Consider the following 24,107-nt stretch of genomic DNA (forward strand, 5'->3'; position numbering starts at 1 on the left):
GTCTGAATTCTTGAGTTTTGGATTTCAAGGGAAGGAAAGAAGGAACCAGGACCCCTCCCTGACCTACAGTGCTGAGTCTCCAGGGTGGTTGGAATCTTTGGGCAGGCAAGGGCACTAGTCTAGAGGGAGTGCCTTGCTGACACAGCTGTGCCAGGCTCAGGGCATTGAACACAGGCAATGGGGAGACAGCTGGAGAAGAAGCGCAGAGAGGGCAGCCTAGCCTCAGCCAAAATCTTGCTCCCCCTCCCCTTCTCAAGGTTTTGGCTTCAGGGCTCATCCAGCTCTGCAAATCAACTCTGCCCTGGCTTAATCTTATCAATAGGGCAGATAAAAAGCCTTCAGAGGATAGGAAACTTCATCTCCAACACCCCTCCCCCATAGACTGAGCTGAGTGTAGCTGTAAGAATTCAGCTTACTGGTACCTTAGGGCAAAGGCTGAGAGAATACCTTGCTAACAGGGTGAGAAGCGCAGATCCCTTCAGCCTCTACACCTACAGCTTCTGCTGCCAGCTGGGGAAGATCTGACCTCAAGGCACATTAATACCATCAGCTTAACCTAGTCAATCAACAAAGCAGAGAAGAAACCCCTTCAGGACAGAATAGCCCAAACCCACAGATCCAGCACACAAGGAGAGGAGCAAGAGTGCAGGCAACTACAGGGGAAAAGAAGAACAACAAAAAAAGAAATTACAACTGACAGCTTCTACCCAGGTAATGAATAAAGAGCAAATGGAACAGAGGAGGACCAGGGAACACCAAGCAAAAACACAGAAACTCCAGTGAATTGGACATAGGCTTTGGAAGAACTCAAGACACAATTCAAAGAAACAATTAAGAGAGGCTGAAGACAATTGGGAAAAGAACTTAAAAAGCAAAATATGTCATCTGGAAACACAGGTACATGAACTAAAACAAGAAAATATTGTCTTGAAAGCCAAAATTAACCAGTATGAAAACAAGACAAAGATGGTGAAAAATGACCTATAAATAAAATCAGACCAGAAGGAGGATGACCAAAAATCCAGGGATGAAATTCAGTCTTTAAAAATCAGAATCCAACAACTAGAAGCAAATGACTTCACAAGGTAGCAAGAATCTATACAGCAAAATCAAAAGAATGAAAAAAATTGAGGAAAATATGAATTGACATTGACAAAACCACAGACCCTGAAAACAGATCCAGGAGAGACAATTTAAGAATTATTGAACTATTGGAAGATCATGACAAAAGAAAAAGCCTAGACATCATTATATAGGAAATTATCCAAGAAAACTGCCTCAACATTTTCAAACAAGAGGGAAAAGTGGAGATTGAAAGAATCCACAGATCACCTCCTGCATTTAATTCCCAATTGACAATGCCCAGGAACATTATAGCCAAATTCAAGAACTACTAGACTAAGGAAAAAATATTACAAGCTACTAAGAAGAAGTAATTCAGATACCATGGAACCACAGTTAGGATAACATAAGATCTGGCTGCATCTACACTGAAGGACCAGAAGGCATGGAATATGATATTCTGGAAAGCAAGAGAACTAGGCCTACAACCAAGAATCAACTTCCCAGCAAAACTGACTATATTCTTGCAGGGGAAAGTATGGTCATATAATAAAATAGAAGACTTGCCAGCATTCAGAAAGAAAAGACTGGACTTCAAAAATTTGATGCCCAAACACAGAACTCAAGAGAATCACCAAAAGGTAATTAAGAAGGGGGAAAAATACTTTTTTAATTAACCCAATAAGTTAAATTTATTTGTATTCCTATAAGAAAAGATGATATTGGTAACTCTTTAAAATTGTTATTATCATCAGGGTAGCTAGAAGAAGTATATTTAGAGGGAACAGTGACAAACTATATAGGACAAAATGTCAAAAAATGTATGTGTATGTATGACTACATATAAAACTAAAGCAGGATAATACTAAGAGAAATGAGAAAAGAGACAAAATGGGGTAAATTTATATTCCATAAAGAAGTACATGGCAGGAGTGGGGGAGAAGAACAATACAATGGAAGGGTGAAAGAGGTTGGAGTCAGGTAATACTTAATTCTTACATGCATTGAAATTGTCTCAAAAAGGGAAGAACAATCAGATCCATTGGAGCATAGAATTGATTCATGAAGTAAATTTGAGAAGTAGAAAGGTAACAAACAGACTTGTGGGGAGGGAAGCAATACAAGGGAGGAAAATTATGGGGGGTAGTTTAAAAAGACCCTAAAGAAAAAGAAGAGGGGAATAAGAAGGGAATGGGGAGAAAGGGAAGTAAAATAAGGGTGGGGATTAGGAAGACCAATTAAAAGCAAAACACTGGTGTAGAAGGAAATAGTGAAAGAAGAAAAAGCAGGACTAGGAGAGGAAATTAAAATGTTGGGGAATGCACAGTTGGTAATCATAACTCTGAATGTGAATGGGATGAACTCACACCAAAACAGAATCAAATAGCAGAGTGGATTAGAAACTAAAATCCTACCATATTTTGTCTACAAGAAAAACAAATGAGGCAGGTAGTCACACATAAGGTAAAGATAAAAGGCTGGAGCAAAATATGTTGGGCATCAACTGAGAAAAAGAAGGCAGGAGTCTCAATCATGATATCTGATAAAGCCAAAGTAAAAATAAATCTGATTAAAAGAGATAAGGAAGGTAATAACATGATAAAAGGCAGTATACACAATGAGGAAATATCATTACTCAACATGTATGCACCAAGTAGTATAGCAGTCAAATTTTTAAAGGAGAAACTATTGGAGCTTAAGGAGGAAATAGATAGTAAAACTATACTAGTGGGAAACCTGAACCTTCCTCTATCAGATCTAGATAAATCAAACCAAAGAATAAATAAGAGGTAAGAGAATTGTAGAAAAATTATAGTTAATAGATATACAGAGAAAAATAAATAGGGACAAAAATGAAAACATCTTCTTTTCAGCAGCACATGGTACATTCACAAAGATTGACCATATACTAGGGCATAAAAACATGACAAACAAATGCAAAAAAGCATAAATAATAAATACAATCTTTTCATATCCTTATGTAACAAAAATAATAATTAGTAAGGGTACTTGGAGAGGCAAATCAAAAATTAATTGGAAATTAAATAATATGATTCTCCAAAATCAATTAGTTAAAGAACAAATCATAGGAACAATAATCTCTCTCATTTTTCTCATCTTTCTTTCTCTAACTCTTATCTCTCTCTTACCTCTCTCATATCAATTTATCTCTCTCCTAGCTCTCTCTTTCTTTCTCTCTTATCTCTCTCCCTTATCTCTCTTTTTCTCTCTTCTCTCTCTTAGCTCTATCTCTTTTATCTCACCCATCTTCTTTTCTCTCTCATCTCTCTTATCTTTAGTTTTCTTCTTTCTCTCTTTTATCTTTCCCTGCTCTCTTTTATCTCATTTGTTTCTCTCTTCTCTAGCTTATCTCTTTCTTGCCTCCCTTATCTCTCTCTTATCTCTCTCATAGCTCTTATCTCTATCTCTTTATCTCTCTTCTCTCTCTCTTTCTCTCTCCTTCTGTTTTCCTCTCTCTGTCTCTTTGTCTATGTCCTCTCTCTCCATCTCCTCCCCCTCTCTGTCTGTCTCTTTCTTTCTCCTTGGCTCTCTGGCTCTCACTGCCCCTCTTTCTCCTTTCCTCCCTTTCTTTCACTGACTATCTCTATCCCTCTCTGTCTCTCTCTATGTGTCTCTGACTCTCCCCTGTCCCTCTCTGTCCTTAACCTTGCTAAACTTTCTCTCCCTCCTCCCCATCCCACTTTCTCCTTTATTCTTAATGACACTGCTTTCTCCTAGTCTTTTTTCCTACTCAGCTGACTGACTGCTTCTTTTCAGTTTCTTTTACTAAATTTATATATATATATATATATATATATATATATATATATATATATATATACACATATATATATATGTATATATTCTGCCTTCTAAACATAGGTAACTCCTTGAAAGCATTCTCAAATCCCTTCTTTCCTCTCTCTACAAAGCATTCTTCATGATCTTATACTGTCCCTTAGGTTCAATTAGGATCTCTAGGCAGATGAATCACATTACTAATCTCTCTCCTAAATTTCAGCCCTACATTACCAGGATCTATTGGACAGCTCTTAGAGGATTTGACCTTGGTATGTCAAAGTCAACATAACCAAAATGGAATCCATCTCTTCTCCATTTAATCTCCCTTTCTTCCAAGGGAAACATTATCCTTCTGTTTTCTGGGTTCACAACTTGTGAGTCATCTCTAGCACTTTACTCTCTCTTATCAATGTGTTGGGAAGTTGTGATTCTTTCTCCACACATCTCTCTAATTAATCCAATTCTCTTTACTCACATAGCCACCACTTTAGGTCAACAAATCAATTATTTATTAAGTACTTACTCTGTCCCAGGCACTGTGCCAAGCATTGGAAATACAAATACAAACAAAAAGGAAATAGTTCTTGTCTTCAAGGAACTTATATCTGAATGGGAAAAAAATGACACATAAATGGGAACTGAAAAGAGAGAGAAGAAAGAGAAAACGAAAGGAAAATAAAGGGAGATAAGGAAGAAAGAAGGAAGGAAGGAAAGAACAAAGGAATAAAGGAAGGAAAGAAGGAAGGAGGGAAAGAAGGAATACTATATAAAGTATTTGACATAATAAGCAAAGAGGGAGTTTTACCAAATTCCTTTTATGACACAAATATGGTACTGATTCCAAAGCCAGTAAGATCAAAAACAGAGAAAGAAAACTACAGACTAATATCCTTATTGAACATTAATGCAAAAATCTTAAATAGAATACTAGCAAAAAGATTCTAGCAAGTGATTCAGGTGGGATTTATACCAGGAATGCAAGGATGGTTCAATATTAGGAAAACCGTTCATATAATTGACCATATCAACAAGCAATCCAACAAGAACCACGTGATTATCTCAATAGATGCAGAAAAAGCCTTTGACAAAATACAACAGTGATTCCTATTGAAAACACTAGAAAGTATAGGAATAGAAGGACCTTTCCTAAAAATAATAAACAGTATATATTTAAAACCATCAGAAAGCATCATCTGCAATGGGGATAAATTAGAATCCTTCCCAATAAGATCAGGAGTGAAACAAGGATGTCCATTATCACCTCTATTTTTTAACACTGTACTAGAAACACTAGCAGTAGCAATTAGAGAAGAAAAAGAAATTGAAGGTATTAAAATAGGCATTGAGGAGACATAACTATCACTCTTTGTAGATGATATGATGGTCTACTTAAAGTATCCTATAGAATCAACCAAAAATCAAGTGTAAATAATAAACAACTTTAGCAAAGTTGCAGGATACAAAATAAATCCACATAAATCATCATCATTTCTATATATTTCCAACACATCCCAGGAGCAAGAGTTAGAAAGAGAAATTCCATTTAAAATCACCCTAGACAATATAAAATATTTAGGAATCTATCTGCCAAGAAAAACACAGGAATTATATGAACACAACTACAAAACACTTTCCACACAATTAAAACTAGATCTAAACAATTGAAAAACATTAATTGCTCATGGGTAGGACAAGCTAACACAATAAAAATGACAACCCTGCCCAAACTTATTTACTGATTTAGTGCCATACCCATTGAACTACCAAGAAACCTTTTTTTTTTTAACCGAATTAGAAAAAAAAACCAACAAAGTTCATTTGGAAGAACAAAAGATCAAGGATATCCAGGGAAAGAATGAAAAAAAAATGTGAAGGAAGGTGGCCTAGCAGTACCAGATTTTAAAATGTACTATAAAGCAGTGGTCATCAAAACAATTTGGTACTGGTAAAGAGACAGAAGGGAGGATCAATGGAATAGACTTTAGGTAAATGACCTCAGCAAGACAGTGTATGATAAATCCAAAGAGCCCAGCTTTTAGGACAAAAATCCACTATTTGACAAAAACTGCTGGGAATATGGGAAAACAGTATGGGAGAGATTAGGTTTAGATCAACATCTCATACCCTACAGTACACCAAGATAAATTCAGAATGGGTGAATGACTTGAATATAAAGAAGGAAACTATAAGTAAATTAGGTGACTATAGCATAGTTTACCTGTCAGATCTATGGGAAAAGAAATATTTTAAGACCAAGTAAGAGTTAGAAAAAAATTATAAAATGTAAAATAAATAATTTTGATTACATTAAATTAAAATGTTTTTGTACAAACAAAACCAATGCAACCAAAATTAGAAGGGAAGTTACAAATTGGGGAAAAATCTTTATAACAAAAAGGTTTGACAAAGGTCTAATTACTAAAAGTTATAAGGAGCTAAATCTATTGTACAAAAAAGCAAGCCATTCCCCAATTGATAAATGGGCAAAGGATATGAAGAGGCAATTTTCAGATAAAGAAATAAACACTATCATTAATCACATGAAAAAGTGTTCTAAACCTCTTAAAATTAGAGAAATGCAAATCAAACCAATGCTGAGATACCACCTCACACCTAGCAGAATAGTTAACATGACAGCAAAGGAAAGTAATAAATGGTGGAAGGGATGTGGCAAAATTGGGACATTAATGCATTGCTAGTGGAGTTGTGAATTGATCCAACCAATCTGGATGGAAATTTGGAACTATGCCCAAAGAACTTTAAAAGACTGTCTGTCCTTTGATCCAGCCATAACATAGTTGGGTTTGTACCCCAAAGAGATCATAAGGAAAAAGACTTATACAAGAATATTCATAGCTGTGCTTTGTGGTGGCAAGAAATTGGAAAATGAGGGGATGCCCTCCAATTAGGGAATGGCTGAACAAATTGTGGTATATGTTGGTGATGGAATACTATTGTGCTGAAAGGCATAATGAAGTGGAGGGATTCCATGTGAACTAGAGAGACCTCCAGGAATTGATGCAGAGTGAAAGGAGCAGAACCAGGAGAACATTGTACACAGAGACAGATACATTGTTGCACAATAGAATGTAACTGACTTTTTGCTACTAGCAGCAATGCAAAGATCCAGGACAATTCTGAGAGACCTATGAGAAAGAACACTATCCTCATCCAGAGAAAGAACTATGGGAGCGGAAATACAGAAGAAAAACAACTGCTTGATCACATGGGTTGATGGGGATATGATTGGGGATGTAGATGCTAAATGATCACTCTAGTGCAAATATCAATAATAGGGAAATAGGTCTTGATCAATGACACATGTAAAACCCAGTGGCATTGCTTGTTGGCTATGGGAGGGGGAGTGGGAGGAGGGGAGGGAAAGAACATGAATCATGGAACCATGGAAAAAATATTCTAAATTAATTAATTAAATAAAAAATTTCCAAATTAAAAAGCAAAACAAAACAAACAAAGAAAGAATTAATCAGACTGTTTGTGGTTAAATAGAACACCATTCATATTTGGTGGTGATAGAGCACCCACCCCCTACCATTGAGGGAATATCATTACTGGGTGTTGGAGGCACTGACAGAGAGCCTGGGACACCCCACAATGCTCCTTAAACATACTGAAGAACCCTGAGGAAGGGGTGAGATTTATCCTACCTGGCCTTCAGGCAATGGACCCAGGGTAGTCAGTCATACATTATATTATATATATATATATATATATATATATATATATATTGCAAAGTCTATCCCACTTCCTCCATTTTCTCTCTTCCTCCTTCCAACTGCTTAGAAATGACACTTTCTCTGCTATTCAATGAATTTGTCAAACTAGTCATCTGTTAGGCCATTCCCCTTGAATTTCTCGTTGTAGAGGTACAGCCTTGCTTCTCTCCCTGACCTGGGCTCAGAGACCCAGCCCAGGCTATATTTATAATTCTGTGAGTCGGGCTTCTTGGCCCCATTTGAGGGTCAGAGGAACCATCCACAGCCTGGCTCCAGCTCTATTCCTCCATTTCTACCTCCAACACAGTGAGCAATTAAGGCTTCACTGCCCCAGAAACTGTCCTTTGCTCGAATCTGGGGCCATTCTCATCATAAGCTGTGTCCAGGGAGGGGCTGAGGGCACAATTGCATTCTCTGAGCTCTGGGTCTGGTCCTCGGTCACGTGCTTCTATGGAGGCTAACCCATAATTTTCCATCAGAGAAATGGCCAAAATCTCAGCTCCCATCTCCCGTAATTTGACTTAGGGGGCTCTCAGTGGTTGATAACAGCTTTTCACAAATTGATATGGCAGAACCTCTACTTTGGGGCCATTAACTCTCAATGTTCTTCAGATTTTCAATCAGCGTTTTGGAAATATAATTAAGAGGGAAGGGCAGGACTGAGGGAAGGGAAAAATCAATCACTGAATTTACCAATGACTATAATTTTGTGGAAGGGGGGAATAAAGAAAACACATCCTGTAATCCTTTTTGGAAGGAGAGATTTCCACGGTGAAGTCATTCTCTCGAAGGTGACAACATGGCACGGTGGGGAGGGGGCAGCTTGCCTAGTAAAAAGTGAGTGAGCTTGTGCCCTAGTACCATCATTATAACCTTAGGCAAGTGCTAGGGCCTCTGTTTCCCTGTTTGTAAAACAGAGGGCCCTTTGGAGATAGCATGGCCAGAGCAGAGTGATGGGAGCAATGAAGAACTTGTCAGAGATTTGGGAAAGAAAAGAGTCTCCTTGTGGGAATCATTGATGGAATGAGAGAAGAAACAGCTGCCAGAGCCTTGAGGACCCGGCTCTATCCACACAGGAGAGTGTGTAGTGAAAAGAGACAGTTCAAAAGTTAGAGCACTGAGTTCAAATTCTGCTTTAGTGTGACTTTGGGCAAGTCATGGAACTCCCTGAGCCTCAGTTTCCTCAAAGGCCAGCTAGATGCCATAGTAGATAGAATGCCAGGCTTGAAGTCAGGAGGATCTGGGTTCAAATTTGACCTCAGGTGTTTCCTAGCTGTGAGCCCCTGGACAAGTCATTCACTCTGCCTTAGTTTCCTCATCTGCCAAATGAGCTAGAGAAGGAAATTGCAAACCACTTTAGGATCTTTGCCAAAAAAATAACAACAAAAAACCCCAAACCCAAATGGAGTTAGGAAAAGTAAAAAATGACTGAACAATAACACTTATTTAGTACTTTAAGGTTCATAAAGTGCCTATATATGTTTGATCTTCATAAGAACCTTGTGATGTAAGTGCTATTATTATTATTATGCCCATTTTACAGATAGGGAACCCAAGTCTGAGATTAGTTAAGAAATTTAGCAGTGTCTGAGGCAGGTCTGGAACTTAATCCACATGTCTCCCAGTCTCTTACCCTGAGGCAGTATAGTAAGAGGTTGCTTATCCAACTCCCTTATTTTACAGAGGAGGAAACTGAGGCAGGAGAGGCGATATCACTTTTTAGTGAATACTAAAACCATGATTTTTACACAATCAATGGGCATTTACTTAGCACTGTCAACTTGAAATCTACCTAATTTATTCATAATAGAATATGAAGTTCTACCTAAATTAATGAATTTATTTAGTGACATACAAATCAAACTACCAAATAATTGATTTATGGAATTAGAAAATAATAACAACAAAATTCATCTGGAAGAACAAAAGGTCAAGAATATCAAGGGAACTAATGGAAAAAAAAGTGTGCAGAATGGAGGCTTAGCAGAACCAGATCTCAGATTGTACTATAAAGCAGCCATCATCAAAACAATCTGGCACTGACTAAGGAATAGATCAATGGAGTAGATTAGATACAGCATAAATGCCCTCAGCAAGCTAGTGTTTGATAAACCCAAAGATCTCAGTTTTTGGAAAAAGAACTCACTGTAACAAAAACTGCTGGGAAAATTGGAAAACAGTATGGTAGAAACTGGGTATTAGATCAATATCTTGTACTTTATACCAAGGAAAGGTCAAAATGGATTTGTGGTTTAGACAGAAAGAGTGATACCTAGCTCAATCAGGGGAACACAAGATAGTTTATCTGGCAGATCTTTGGAGAAGGGAAGAATTTAGGACCAATCAAGACACAGCAATAAGGTAAAATGAATAGTTTTGATTAAATGAAATTAAAAAGCTTTTGTATAAACACAACTAATCTAACCAGGACTAGAAGGGAGACAACAAACTGGGGAAAATTTTATAATAAATGTCTCTGATAAAGGTCTAATTTCTCAAATTTATAAAGAACTAAGTCAAATTTAAAGGAATATAAGCCATTCCCTGATTAATAGATGGTAAAAGGATATGAACAAGCAATTTTCAGATGAAGAAACCAAAGCCATCAATGATCATATAAAAAAGTTCTAAATCACTTTTTGATTAGGGAAATGTTAATCAAAACAACTCTGTGGTACCACCTATCGGATTGGCCAGTATGGCAGTAAAGGAAAGTGCGAAATGTTAGAGGAGATGTGGCAGAACTGGGACACTAATACATTGTTTTTGGAATTGTGAACTGATTCAACTATTCTGGAGGGCCATTTGGAACTATACCCAAAGGGCTATAAAACTGTGCATACTCTTTGATCTGGTAATACCACTACTGGGTCTGTATCCCAAAGAGATAAATAAAAAAGGGGAAAGGACCTACGTGTACAAAAATAATTTTAACTGCTCTTTCTGTAGTGGCAAAGAATTGGAAATTGAGAGGAATCAGTTGGGAAATGGCTGAACAAATTGTGGTACATGCTGGTGATGGAATACTATTGTGCTATAAGAAATGATAAGCAGGATGTTTTCAGAGAAAGCTAGAAAGATCTGCAGGAACTGATGAAGAGCAAAATAAGCAGAACTGGGAGAACATTGTCCACAATAACGGTGATTATCTGTGAAAACTTGGCTACTCTCAGCAATGCACTCATCTGTGACAATCCTGAAGGAATGATGACGAGGAATGCTCTCCACCTTCAGAGAAAACTGTTGGAGTCATCTTTCCCATCAGTGTGTTTTTGGTTTAATTTTGGGGTTTTTGGTTATGTATGACTGCTCTTAGAACAATGACCAGTATAGAAGTGTGTTTTGAATGAAAATAAAAGGGTAGAATTAGGATAAAATAATCTAGAAGCCTCTCCCTGCCCCAGCCCAGCTTCCTTAAAGTAGATGAGATGTGTGGTCCAAGGCCATTTTCATCTCTTCTCTCTTCTTTTCTTCTCTCTCTCTGTCTCTCTGTCTTTGTCTCTGTCTGTCTCTCTGTCTCTGTCTGTTTGTCTGTCTATCTCACCTTTCCCTTCCACTTTCCTACTGAATACAGAGGCCATCCTTCTATAAAGCCTTCTTCAGAAATATTAACTGAGTTGTATGTTTTCATAAAAAAATAACCATTGCCTTGCTCTTGTGAGGAAGGAATCCTGTTTTTTTGTCTGGGAATCATTTCAGAGGTTACATTTATCCCATCCTATCCAGATGTCCCACATCCTTTTCCTTGCTCTTCAGTGCATCCCAATGGAAATAGCATCGGCTCTAGAATCAGAGATCCTGGATTCAAATCCTGTCTTTCTGCCCTTTACTTCATGAGTAGCCTTGGGCAAGTCTTTTGAGCTCTGAATTGCCACATGAAAGATGAGGGGGTAGGACTAGATGATCTTTGAGGTCCCTTTAAGCTCCATATTTATGATCCTGTTTTCTCTCTGGGTGTCAGTTTCCTTATCTGTAAAATGAAGAATTTAGATTGGATGATATTCCTGCTCTAATGTCATGATCCTATGATCCCTTCAGCTCCAGGATCCACAATCTTACAGGAGTCAAAGGAGCTGAGCGGCTTCTGTACTTCAATCAGCATACCAACAAAGACTAGAACCAAAAGGAGTAAAAAGAAGTAGATCCATTTTCCTTCTGCCCGGACTGTCTTTTCCCCAGACTGTCTCAGCATCAAATGATCAACGGTTTTGGAGGGGATCACTTATCCAGATTCCCAGCCACTCCATGTTTCCCATTCTTGTTAAGGTTCCAATGAAGGAGACTATTTTCATATTCTCTGCTCTGATTGCCAAGCCTCTTGTCGAAAACCCTCTAAACCTCTCTTTAATCAGGAGAATGACCCAGGAAGCCCTGCCTCTACCCTTTTTATCATTCTGAAATCAGCTTTTCTGGGGCTCTAACAATTTGAGGGAGAAGCCCTTGTGCCTTCCTCTCCCCTTCTTGGGGTTGTTAACTTGATCCATAGACTATAAGCAGACAACATCTGGGAATTAGTGGGGACAAAGGAAGGCATGGAAGATGTGGTGGGGTGGGGAACGGCTGGCCAAGTTCCAGCCTTCAGTTTGACCTTCTTATTCTCAAGGCTGACCTTAACAGGCATCCTCTCTGGTGGCTAGTGTCGTTGGGCTCCTTTGTGATACAGGAAAGTTAATTAGACTTCAAAAGAAGTTTAATTCCACAGATGCTCCTTTGACCTTGGTTGGCACCACTGAAAAACAATTTAGATTCATTCATTAACCTATTTTCTTTTTACCTTTTTTTTTTGTATAGAGAAGAGTATTACCTAAGGACTATGTGAGGAAGGAGGCATTTGTCTCTTGAGTGAATGATGAATGGCTAATGCTAAGTTTATGACTTGTAGTTGCATAGATGGTCCAGTGAATCAGTCAATCAATCAATCCATCAGTGGCATTAAACTAGGTGTAGGAAAGTCCCTAAGTAATTTGGAAGAAATGAAAGGCAATGGATAAAATGAAATGACACTACATAAGAACTATATTGGGGGTGAGGAGGGCAGCAAGGTGTCCCAGTGGATAGAGAGCCAGGGCTGGACATGGGAGGTCCTGGGTTCAAATTTAACCTCAGACACTTCCTAGCTGTTTGTCCCTGGGCAAGTCACTTAACTCCCATTGCCTAAAACTTATCACTCTTCTGACTTGGAACTGATATTTAGTATCTAAGACAGAAGGTAAGGATTAAAAAAAGAAGTATATTAGGATTGCTTGAGGAAAGAGTTATATTCTGCAGTGTCAAAGTAAAACAGCAAGCCAATCCGGAATCTAGTAATGGTAGGTCATTGCAACCTGTAAGAGAGAAAGGTATAGCTGATCTGCTGAGAAGATATCCCCAGACTGAGAAGGGAGAGAAGAGATGAAAGAGCCTCTGTCTGTATCCTCTTCCCCGACACAGAGGATGGCTTTGTGCATCTTGAAATGCTGTGATACTTGGAACTTCCAATGAAAATCCTAACAAAATCCTTGGAATAGCAGCATCTATATAGACAAACTAGACTCACTGGGGAAAGGTAGCTTGAGGTTTCTACAAGAAATCAAATAGAAAGTTATACTAAACCTCATTGGGGCTTCACAAGGACCCCACCAATTTGCCACGAGAACTTTTGGTAATTGAGGGCTGTGAATTACCACTGTCACATGTCTTTTCTAAGTTGAATCCACTTTCTCCTAGACTCTATGTACTTATGGGGGGATATGCCCCAATTTAATGGGTGTTTTTCTCAGCCATTTTTCTTATTATACTCTCTCTTTTTTAATTTTTAATTTTAATTGTCATGCAAAACAGTTATTATACTCACTTAGTCAATATCCATTTCTAGGAGCTAATTAAGTCTCCCTGGCTTATTGTTATCCACTGATGATCAATGTGGGGAATATACCAGTGGGGGCTTGTGAATAATGACATTAAAAAGAGAATTCTGGGGAGAGGAGTACGCTGGTCACCTCTGGGGACCCAGTCTACTAGGATAAATAGGAATTTGAGATAATAGTCTCAGAGCCTGCATGTCATACACACACATACATACATACACGTGTGTATATGTAAATGCCAGATATATACAGAGGATATTATATTTACATATATACACATATATACATGCATGCAGAGAGAAAGAGAGAGAACAAAAGAAAGTGACAAGAAGAAAGAAGGATAGAAAGAAAGAGAAAGAAAAGAGAGAAGAGGGAGAAAGAAAAGAGAGTGAGAAAGAGGGAGAGAAAGAAAAAGAAAGTGAGTGAGTGAGAGAGAGAGAGAGAGAGAGAGAGAGAGAGAGAGAGAGAAACTGAGGAGGGCCTCCTAAGAAGGTGGCATTTGAGCTGAGTTCTGAAAGAAACTTAGACACTGAATGGACAATGAGCTGGGCCAGGATTGAACAGAAGGCAGTGAATGAACTTAATGACCCTTGAGAAATTACTTAGCAATCTCAATGACCCAGAGCTTGTCCTTGAACCAAGGCTGGCTTTGGATCACCAACATTGTCCCAGAGAATCTGTAGGCTTATAGATCATTGAATATCACAGCAGGCAGCTGGTACAGAAGAGCATGTTGGACTTGGACTTCCAGGCTCATTGACAGAGACTCAAAAAGGAAAGTAGAGCCTTCATTCAATCCTTACATTTTACAGATGATGAAACTGAGGCAGACAGAGGTTAAATGACTTGCCCAGAGCTAGATTGGAGACAGAATTTACATTTAAATCTTCCTCACCTTAAACCAGCTTTCTATTCATCATATCATTCTGCCTGTATTCAAGTCCTGCTTTTGACCCTTGGCACTGTATGACCTTGGATGAATCATGTTGTTCCTGGACCTAAAATGAGGGGGTTTGGTAACTTGATCTTGAGAGGTTCCTTCAGTTCTAAATCTATGATCTTTGATCCTAAAGGATCCAAGGAATCAAAGTGGCATGTGATTTCAGCCACATTTTCATTATTCTCTTGATTTCCCTGCCCCAGAAATTTAGGAAAGGTGTGTGTGTGGGGGAAGCATTCACTTATATGAATTTAATCACTTAAGGTTGTTATATTGTTCAACTATGATGGGGGAGGAGAGGCTCTGCAAAGGGCCATGATGCCAGAGTGGGAATTCAAGGGCACTGGTGTTCACAGTATACTCTCAAGATGGTGGTGGCTCTTCAGGTTTTGGCTGGGGACTCTCTAGGCTCCTCCCTTTCCCCACTTCAGTGGCAGCCCCTGAAGAAAGCTGATTTTGAGAATTCCAGGGATCACAGGCGCTGAAACATCACACTGGAAGGCTTCTGTTTAATGGGATGGTGGGGAGACAATACCCTCTATTGCCCAGGAGATTTCCCGAGCAGGCCGCTGGAGAGTGACTTCCCCTCATAAGAAAAAGAAAAACAAAAAGTCTCCCTTCTTTCCCTGGTAACATCAGGGCTAACATCTTGGTCAAAGAGTTGCGGATTCAGACTTGACTAAACCTGGGAATTGAAAGCAGGCTCTGCTGATTCTGTTTTCATTGATGTAGAGTCCAGGGGGATTTATATTTCAATGTGGAATAGAACTAGATGGACTTCTCTGGACATTTGACCCTGTTCTTTGTTCATCTTACATTTATTTTTTATCAAAAGTATTCTAATCTCCATATGAAGGAATAATCCTTTTAGAGCATACAGAGTTCCAAAGCAGATTGGAATCACAATGGAATGGGGAAAAACATGAGCTAGAGGAGTCCTGAAATATTGTTAGGAATCTATTCACTTGCCTTAGGCTAAATGATAATGAGTCTCATCCATGTGTGGTTCCTGCTTGAGAGCTATTTCCTTAACTGGAGAACTCATTCAAAGACAATTCCAAGGGTGGCACAGTGGACAGAGCAATGGGCTTGAAGTGAGGACATCCTGAATTCAAATCTAGCCTCAGACAATTACTAGCTATGTGATCATGAGTTTTTGAGGCAGCTAGATAGTTCAGTGGATAGAACACTGGAACTGGAATTAGGTAGATCTGAGTTCAAATCCAGCCTTGGATACATCCTAGTGGTGTGACCTCTGATTGTCTGACTAAAGGATCCACTGGAGAAGGAAATGGAAAATCAGTCCAATACCCTCACCAAGAAAATCCCATGGATTGCTATAGTCCAGTGGAGTCACAGAGTTGGATCTGACCAAACAACAACCTCCCAGTAGCAACTCCCAGGATTATTATCAGGATGAAGTGAAATGATAACCTATGCTCCTAGTGTATATAACCCAAGTAATACATGATGAGAAAAGGAGATAAAGTGAGAGCTAGAGTTAGCCAAGAGAGCGCTTGTGTGCTCCAGTGATACCACATCACATTAAGGGATCTAGAGGAAGACCCCCAGCTCACCCTCTGAGAGTCAAAAAGCACGAGAAGGGACAGATGAGCTGCTACCAGCACAATTGAAGGGAGTGTTTACCCTGAGGAGATCACAGATTCACTAAAGTATAAATGGGCCAGCTACAGTTCTTCCCTCCTGAAGACATCTGCAGCAGCTCCCTCAGGGCCCTTTCCCAGGGTTTAGCTAACATGATCTGCTTAGCATTCTTCCTGAAACCTGGCCCCCCTGACAGCACCCCCATTTATATTCTCTAGACAATTAGGATAGTTCCCTTTCTACTGATGGCCCATCACAGCCCTGTCACCGCACCGATGCACGCATGCCTTATTGGCCTAATATATCATTACAGCAAGGTGTTTGGATGATGCATCACTTAAAAGATGGAGCTATCAAAAGAGTGAATCTAAGAGCAGATTAAATTTAATTACAGGATAAAAGGATGCTTATGTTACTCTGGTGATGAATTAACCAGGGGAAGCAGCATCAACTTCCCAAGAAGGAAAGCCGCCCTGTGAGTGAAGCATGTTGGTGGGGAGGACAAGGAAAGGAGCCCCCCAAAGTCCTGGAAAAGAAAGTCCCCAGGGACAAATACAACCAAAGTGGAAGGGGGATTGTTTGTTTTTAGGCATTGAAGACTGCACTCCAGAAACTTGTTATATACTGGAATTTTTTTCATAGTGAAATTGGGGACATTTTCTGATGTGCTCATTCTGGTAGAGTGTCGTAAAGGTTAGATTCAGGAAGTCTTGAAATCAAGTCCATCTATATCACAAAGCAGTTGTATGAACCTGGGCAAATCACTTAAGGTCTGTCCTTTGTAAAATAAAAGTGGTGGTTCCATCTTCAGATGTCTGAAAACAAGAGTGTATTGGGAAATCTAAGAGCATGCCTTGGTCAGTGCCTGCTAAAGCATATGGTAAGTATTTGGGTGGGGTGTGGGCCCAGTCTGACCATGTCCTATTCTATGAATTAGAAGGACTAGACACTGGAGACTATGACGATAACCAGGGTCCCGCAGTATAAGAATATAATCAGCAAGGAATTGCCCATTGGTGAAACATTCCCAGTTAGATTCAGCGTGTTTACACCCTGGACAGGAGGGTGACCTGTGGTGGTCCATCTCTTTACACAAGAGGGCTTGAAGAGATGGGAAATGAACTTAGACACAAATCAGACGGGTAGTAAAAATGGTGACAGGCCCTTCTGGATAAAACCAAGGGCTCTTTTTACAAGTCAGAGTCATTTCCAAGTGGTTGACAAAGACATACTCTGAGAGAGGAGCCTCTTTTCAGCAGGGATGACCTCACCCTGCTGCTAGCTGGGGAAAGGCTAAACAAACTGTGGTCCATGATTGCAAGGAGATCTACCCGGGTCATAAGAGAGGATGATCTGGACAATTCAGAGAAGCATGAGAAGATTTAATGAACTGATGCAGAGAGTGAACCAGGAAAAAACATACCTGACTTGTAGGTTTTTAAAAATATTGTGGCCAGGGAAAATGCATAGTTCCCTAGGAGTCCCTCCCCCCCCCCCCCACTTCCTGGCGTGGGATTGGTCTTGAATGGACCAATCCTGTGCTGGGGAAAGGACCACACTCCCTACTTCCTGGCAGGGGATTGGTCTTGAATGGATCAATCCTGTGCAAGAGAGGGAACACGCCCCCTACTTCCTGGCAGGGGATTGGTCTTGAATGGATCAATCCTGTGCAAGAGAGGGAACACGCCCCCTACTTCCTGGCATGGGATTGGTCTTGAATGGATCAATCCTGTGCAGGGGAGGGACCATGCCCCTACTTCCAGGCACGGAATTGGTCTATATAAGGACCAATCCCATGCCAAGGAGGGGACATTTTGAATCTGAGAAGTTTCAGGGTTTAGCAAGATAGTTGATTTCAGGTGGCTAGAGCTCCTGTTTTTTTTCTTTTAAATAAAGTTTTCGTTAGATCAGAGAAAGAGTTTGCTTTCCTTTATTCAGACTACAACCACAAGAATCAGAAACCATTGAAGCGACCTGAAAGGGGGGCCTGCTTGGCCATTGGTCAGGTTGCCCCGGCGCTTATAGGATGGTTTCTGGGGACCAAACAAGAATTGACCCAGGCAGGTCCTGGCCTACCCTTCCCGAAATACTCTCCTTCATGACAATCACGCCTGAAGGCCCTGAGCACTAATGACCCCTGTTGGAATAGATTCATGCTCCCCTTAAAAGCCATTCTTAGTCATTGAGGCCAGTCGCACTGGTTTGCTCCTCATCAGTCATCATCAGTGTGAATCAGGAAGACCTGAATTTAACTCTAGTCTCAGGCATGTGCTAGGTAGGTAATCCTGGGCAAGTCAATCCTCAGCCTCAGTTCCCTCCATGGCAAAGTGGGGATAAAAATAGCACACACTTCCCAGGATCAAGTGAGATAAAAGAAGTGATTGGAAGCTCTGTATTATCTGAAAGGAGGAATCCCAGCATAAGGTAACACAACTTTGATGGAGGGAAAGGAACTGGAGAAGGTACAGGATGGGCCCTTGAGCTATGGGAATTTTCAGAAATGGAAAACATGCCTGGGAACTTGGCAGGCTTCTCCACTCTTCCTGCAGACAGGCACAGGAGCCCTGAGCCTGCAGGGCAGTTTAGGAAACGCTTCCCTTCCTCAAAACCCACTGAGCACAGGTAGCCATCTCCCCAGGTCTGCGCCTGTATCCTCAAAGCCTCTGGGAAGATTTCTTAAACCACTTTCTGAGCCACCGAAAAAGCTGAAGCTTTGAAAGCCAGCAGTATTTGATTATGCAAATGCATGGTAAGCCCTTAATGAGACTGTCTTTATCCGGTTATATTTCTTCATTTAGATCCTTACTCACAAATGCAGTTGACACACTGAATCAGTCTATGAACGCTTATTAAAGAAGCTGAACGGGTGAAGAACCATCTGCGTGGTCCACCAAAGCCCCAGCAGACCTAGGCTCCCGGGATTCCAGAACCTGGAAGGCAGCAGTTTTGCCCCCAGTTCTCCTATGAGAGCCAGACTCAACACCTCAATTTGACAAGTGTTAATTTTAGGGTTCAGACTGTGGGGATACACACAGATAAAATGAGTCTCCCTGCCCTCAACAAGCATAACATGTGTTGGTCTTACCAACATTCCTTGATCATTAGCCACACCCATAGTCCATTTGTGGGCCCTAACTTTACTCATCACCTCCTACTTTCCATCTTTCTCATTTCGCTGAGGTTTCCTTCTCTGACATTCCCCCACTTCCAGATCTTCATAAAAAGTCAATTAAAAGGACAACATCAATGGCAATCCCCACAAACCATTCCCTGAAGTGGCTCCCAATTCCTTTTCTTCTCTGCCCTAGAAAGTCATGAAAGAGCACTGTTGACTCAATAATGTTTCCCTCTGAACATGAAACATCTCTTCCAACCTGAGGTCCCCAGCCGTGGCAAGGATAGAGTATTGCAGTGTGATTCTCTTGAGGCCCCTGGTCCAAACAGACGTCTTTAGCCTTGTTGTTGCGAAGCTGTTGGGACAGAAACAAACCAACCCATGTTAGCACCAATGAGGCAGATGGTCCTTTGGATCAGCACTCTCGCCCTTCCCTATCAGGAGGGATGTGGTTTACCCAATCCCTTTTCACTCAGTCAGAAGTGATAGCCTTCTCTCAACTCATCTCCTTGACTCCAGTCTCTCCTACAGGCTAGAGAGGAAGCATGGATCAACACAGAGGGGACTCTAATTGCTTTCATGTATGCATAGTATGTATGTATGTATTTTGCTGGCAGGATCCGGGGATGTTGGCCCTGGCACTCTGATGACTCTATTCATTGTCATGATCCAGTACCATATAACTAATGGTATCCCAAGTCTTGATCGCTTACCCAAGCACAAGTTACCACCATTCCCATGACTGCTGTAGTGATTCATAATAATACTCACCTCCCCGTAGGCGATGGTGTTGTTGTACCTCCTCATTTCAGGATAAACATGGTCCAGGTACCACTGGAAATTCTTGCACTTCAACCTTTTCCTTAAAGCTCTCCTTTCTGAGACATCACCAATGTCTATGCCTGGATTCTGAAAACAGAATTATAAAAGGCACCAAGCTAGGAACAGAATTAATGGGAATAGAAAGAATGATAGGATCATAGATTCAGAGAAGGAAGGTATATGAGAAGTGCTTCAACTTGAGGAGGACGATCATTAGCTTCAGGGGAATTTTCTTTTCATACCGTTTATGAAACCTAGACAGCATCTGGGTTTATGTCCTACCTCTGGTGTTTACTCCCCGAGCTAACTTGGGCAACTCATTTAATATCTCTTGGCATCATTTTCCTTGTCTTTGAAATGGAGGAGTTGGACTAGATTGCTTTTGAGGTTCTTTCCAACTCTAATCCTCTGATACCATCATATCTCAGAGGCTCAGGTTCCTTCTCTCTAGAGGGACTAGACTAGGTGATGTTTGAGGTCCTTTCCATCTACAGACTTCGATTCCCTTGACCTCTGTGGTTCTTAGTTTCCTGATCTGTAAAATTAGAGGGGGGGTGGGTGGAATAGATGACCTCAGATTCCTTCCTGGTGTAGATATGTGACCCTATGACCTGATGAGTCAAGAGATCACAGAATCTCAGAGTGGGCAATGGCCAGTGCAAATCCAATCTGCAGAAGAAAAAGAATCTTCTCCTTGCCATTCCTGATAAATGGGCGTCCAGTCTTTCCTTGCATTCTTCCAATCAAGGAGAGCTTACTATCTCCCAGAGTAGTCCCTTCTACTTCTAGAAAGCTCTAGTTGTTAGGAGGTTTTCCATAATATCAAGCCTAAATTTATCTCTTTGCAACTTCTAGTTATCATTCTTGGTTTGGCCCTCTGAGGTCAAGCAGAAAAAGTCTAGCTCCCTCTCCTACAGGGTAGCTCTTCAAATACTAGAGGATGGCTATTGTGCTCAAGACTTATCTCCTCTCCACTAAGCATGTTCCAGTCCATTTGAGGTCATCAAATCCATTTCTCTAAAGTCTTATTACAGCATGGCATTCCACCTTGCCTATGGACCAGAACATCTCACTCATGCAGTATGAACTAGCAGGGTGATGTTGACTTCTCTTTATCCTAAATGACTCATCCTCCACGTTTTTTTCTCTAACCACCAGGTGTAATTATTCATATAATGATTTGATAGAGGCAAGACAAGAGAAGCCTGTGACCACTTCACTGGGTTCTTTGTTACAAGTGTGTGTAATTCACCATCCCCCATTTTCCCTACTTCTTACCCTCCCTTAGTTCCCAATTCTTGTCTTTCCTGAAGTTCATTATATGCAGAAGGGAAGGTAATTTTCCATTACAAAGCTCATAATGATCTTCTAATGAATTATTCACTTGGATTTTACCAAAATGAACAGTTAATGGGCTTCTGTGTGCAGAGGTAAAAATCAGACATCCAAAATGTGAAACAACAGACATCGGTAAGGGATGCCCTGGATCAGGGGAAACACAAATGTCTATAGGCTGGAGGCTGGGGATGACAAATACGACCATATCTGAAAGGCAGGGAAAATGGTTCAAACTATTGCATTAAATTTTGGCAGTAGTAAGTATATCCAGAACAGGCTTTTCCAACCCTACTAATTTTCAGGGGAAAACTAAACAGAGATTTTAATTTTATATCAGCTATGTTTGAATAATCTGTCTTTTTTGTTTCCTGTTTATTTTTTTTTCTTTTAAAAGCTCTCTTGGAGATCTCAAAATTTCTACCTCGTTTTCGCTACACAGATATTGTTTGTCAGTTTCACAATAAAACTTGGTGGCAGTTCAAGTTTTCATCTTTGTGCACAGGATTATTGGATCAAATATCTAGGGGTAGAAGGGACCTTAGAGGCCATCAAGTCTAACTCCATTAACTTACAGGTAGGGAAACTGAGGTCCAGAGATATGAAGTAGCCAAGGATTTTATCTCAGGTCATGTGAATCCAGAGCCAGTATTCTCCCCACTGAATCAAGGTACCTCCAAAAGTAGTCAGTGAACCTCCTTGAGCCTCAGTTCCCCCATTTGTAAAATATGTATAATGATCCTTTGCATTATCAGCCTACAGAGTTGCTATAGGGAAACTTTTAGAAACTATCAAGTTCCAAACAAATTTGGCCTGCTAAAAACTATCCCCCTAACATACATACATACACACCTAAACCTGTGGCCCTGAGAGTAGTTGAGGATCTATGAAAAGATAGAGTGGGAGCTCCAGGGATAAGGAGTGAGGATGTTTCATAGAGGAAGGAAGGAAGGAAGGAAGGAAGGAAGGAAGGAAGGAAGGAAGGAAGGAAGGAAGGAAGGAAGGAAGGAAGGAAGGAAGGAAGGAAGGAAGGAAGGAAGGAAGGAAGGAAGGAAGGAAGGAAGGAAGGAAGGAAGAAAGAAAGGAAGAAAGAAAGGAAGAAAGAAAGAAAGAAAGAAAGAAAGAAAGAAAGAAAGAAAGAAAGAAAGAAAGAAAGAAAGAAAGAAAGAAAGAAAGAAGAGAGGGAGGAAGGAAGGAAAGAAGGAAGAATGAAAGAAAGGAAGGAAGGAAGAATGAAAGAAAGGAAGGAAGGAAGGAAGAATGAGATAAAGAAAGAAAGGAAGGAAGGAAGGATGAAAGGAAGAAAGAATGAGAGAAAGAAAGAACAAGAGAAAGAAAGAGAGAAAAGAAGGAAGAAAGACATATGGAGGAAAGAAGGAAGGAAGAAAGTTTAGGAACATATATAATTGCTAGGCTCTAAAACAAATTTATTAAATCTTCAGAAACTTGTTTGGGGAATCCTTACCCACCAGTACCCCCCTGTCATTGTTGTTTGGTTCTGACAGAGATGAGCATCTGAAAAAGAATGTTTAGCTCATACCTCCAAGGGCAAGTTCCAGGCTATGTACACATGGGACTTGTAATCATCCATCCAGACCTCGGCCACTCTCAAGGCATTCCTCTTGGTGTAGAAGCCAATGTTATTGTTGTAGGGCTTCTTCTTCCGCTCGATGTGAGCTACTCTGGAGCAGGGCAGGACCTCCATACTGCCTCCACAGAGCCATACCTGAAACAAGGAAGCACAATGCACACAGCTGTTAGTCTAAGGGATTCTTTACTTTTCAGAAGCCTAGATCCTTCATGTGGATATCATAGGATCATAGATTTACTGTTGGAAGAATGCAATGAGATTATTTTACAGATGAGGAAACTGAGGCAAATAGAAGTTAAGTGATTTGCCCAGGCTTGTACAGCTAGTAAGTTTCTGAGGTAGGATTCGAAGCCAAATTTTCCTGATCCAGAGGCTAGCACTTTATGTGCCATAATACCAGGCTTCTGACTTGAGATGTCTTCTTTAGTATGCAATGCTTTCTCCCAAAGAAAGGAAAAGCATCTAGGGCATTTTCCTAATCCAATGCCTAAGTGTGTTAAGACACTGCTATGAAAACAAGAGAGCCATCAGATTTTTATTCTTTAAGCTAAGAGAGTAATGGCAGTGATTGTCCTCTAACAAGGAAGAGACTGAGACCTCTGGCTGAAGAGGTGAGAATTCAAAGACTTCATGCCCAAGGGAGCCATATATGGCAGCGATCATGAGGCTAAGAGAGCCCTGGCAAGCATAAACTGTGCTAGAGCAGCAAGAAGTGATGCCTGGCAGGAACTACAAACCATGCCCATAGAGCCAGTGGATATGACATATCCAACAAAGATGATCTGGCCAAAGGTTATTTTATACTATGTGAAGATGATGAGGAACACCTTAATGACATCAGAAAATGTTGAAGGACTGTTAGTACTGGAAGCATGGATTGTCTCTCCAACTTTGCTCATATTTACTCTGGGTATGGTCCTCCTTGTACTCTTTGACACATGTATTCCCTATATGTATTTTGCTCCATGTGTATCTTTAGGCATTATCTACTCTTTCAAATGATTTTGGGTAAAGTGTGCCAGTGTCAATGGTGGCTGAGATGGGAGTAGAGATCTTTTATCATTTCCTTGAAGATCTTTGCTTTGAACTAATCATCCCTTGGATGACTAGAAAAAGTAAACACACTGGTGGGGGCTCATGAGTTATGGTTTCAAGTGAATGAGACTGAATGAGAGCCTTGAACTTGGGGTAGCTTTGCATAGGGTCTGCATAGGAGCTGAAGGGATACTCCTAGATCCTACATTAGTTTTTT

The 24,107-nt window shown here is 40.4% G+C and overlaps 1 protein-coding gene across 1 annotated transcript in view; it reads right to left on the bottom strand.

Moving 5' to 3' along the window:
- The window catches only part of GALNT17 (polypeptide N-acetylgalactosaminyltransferase 17), a 507,568-nt gene that overhangs the window by 17,567 nt on the left and 465,894 nt on the right, over window positions 1–24,107 (bottom strand). Inside the window, exons 7-9 of the mRNA XM_001363002.4 lie at window positions 22,805–22,990; window positions 19,879–20,016; window positions 19,367–19,462 (exon numbers count right to left, since the gene is read on the bottom strand). Of these exons, the coding sequence (XP_001363039.1) occupies window positions 19,367–19,462; window positions 19,879–20,016; window positions 22,805–22,990 (420 nt within the window). The remainder of the gene's footprint in view (window positions 1–19,366; window positions 19,463–19,878; window positions 20,017–22,804; window positions 22,991–24,107) is intronic.

This window comes from Monodelphis domestica, chromosome 2, assembly GCF_027887165.1.
Source record: "Monodelphis domestica isolate mMonDom1 chromosome 2, mMonDom1.pri, whole genome shotgun sequence".
Classification (NCBI taxonomy): Eukaryota; Metazoa; Chordata; class Mammalia; order Didelphimorphia; family Didelphidae; genus Monodelphis; species Monodelphis domestica.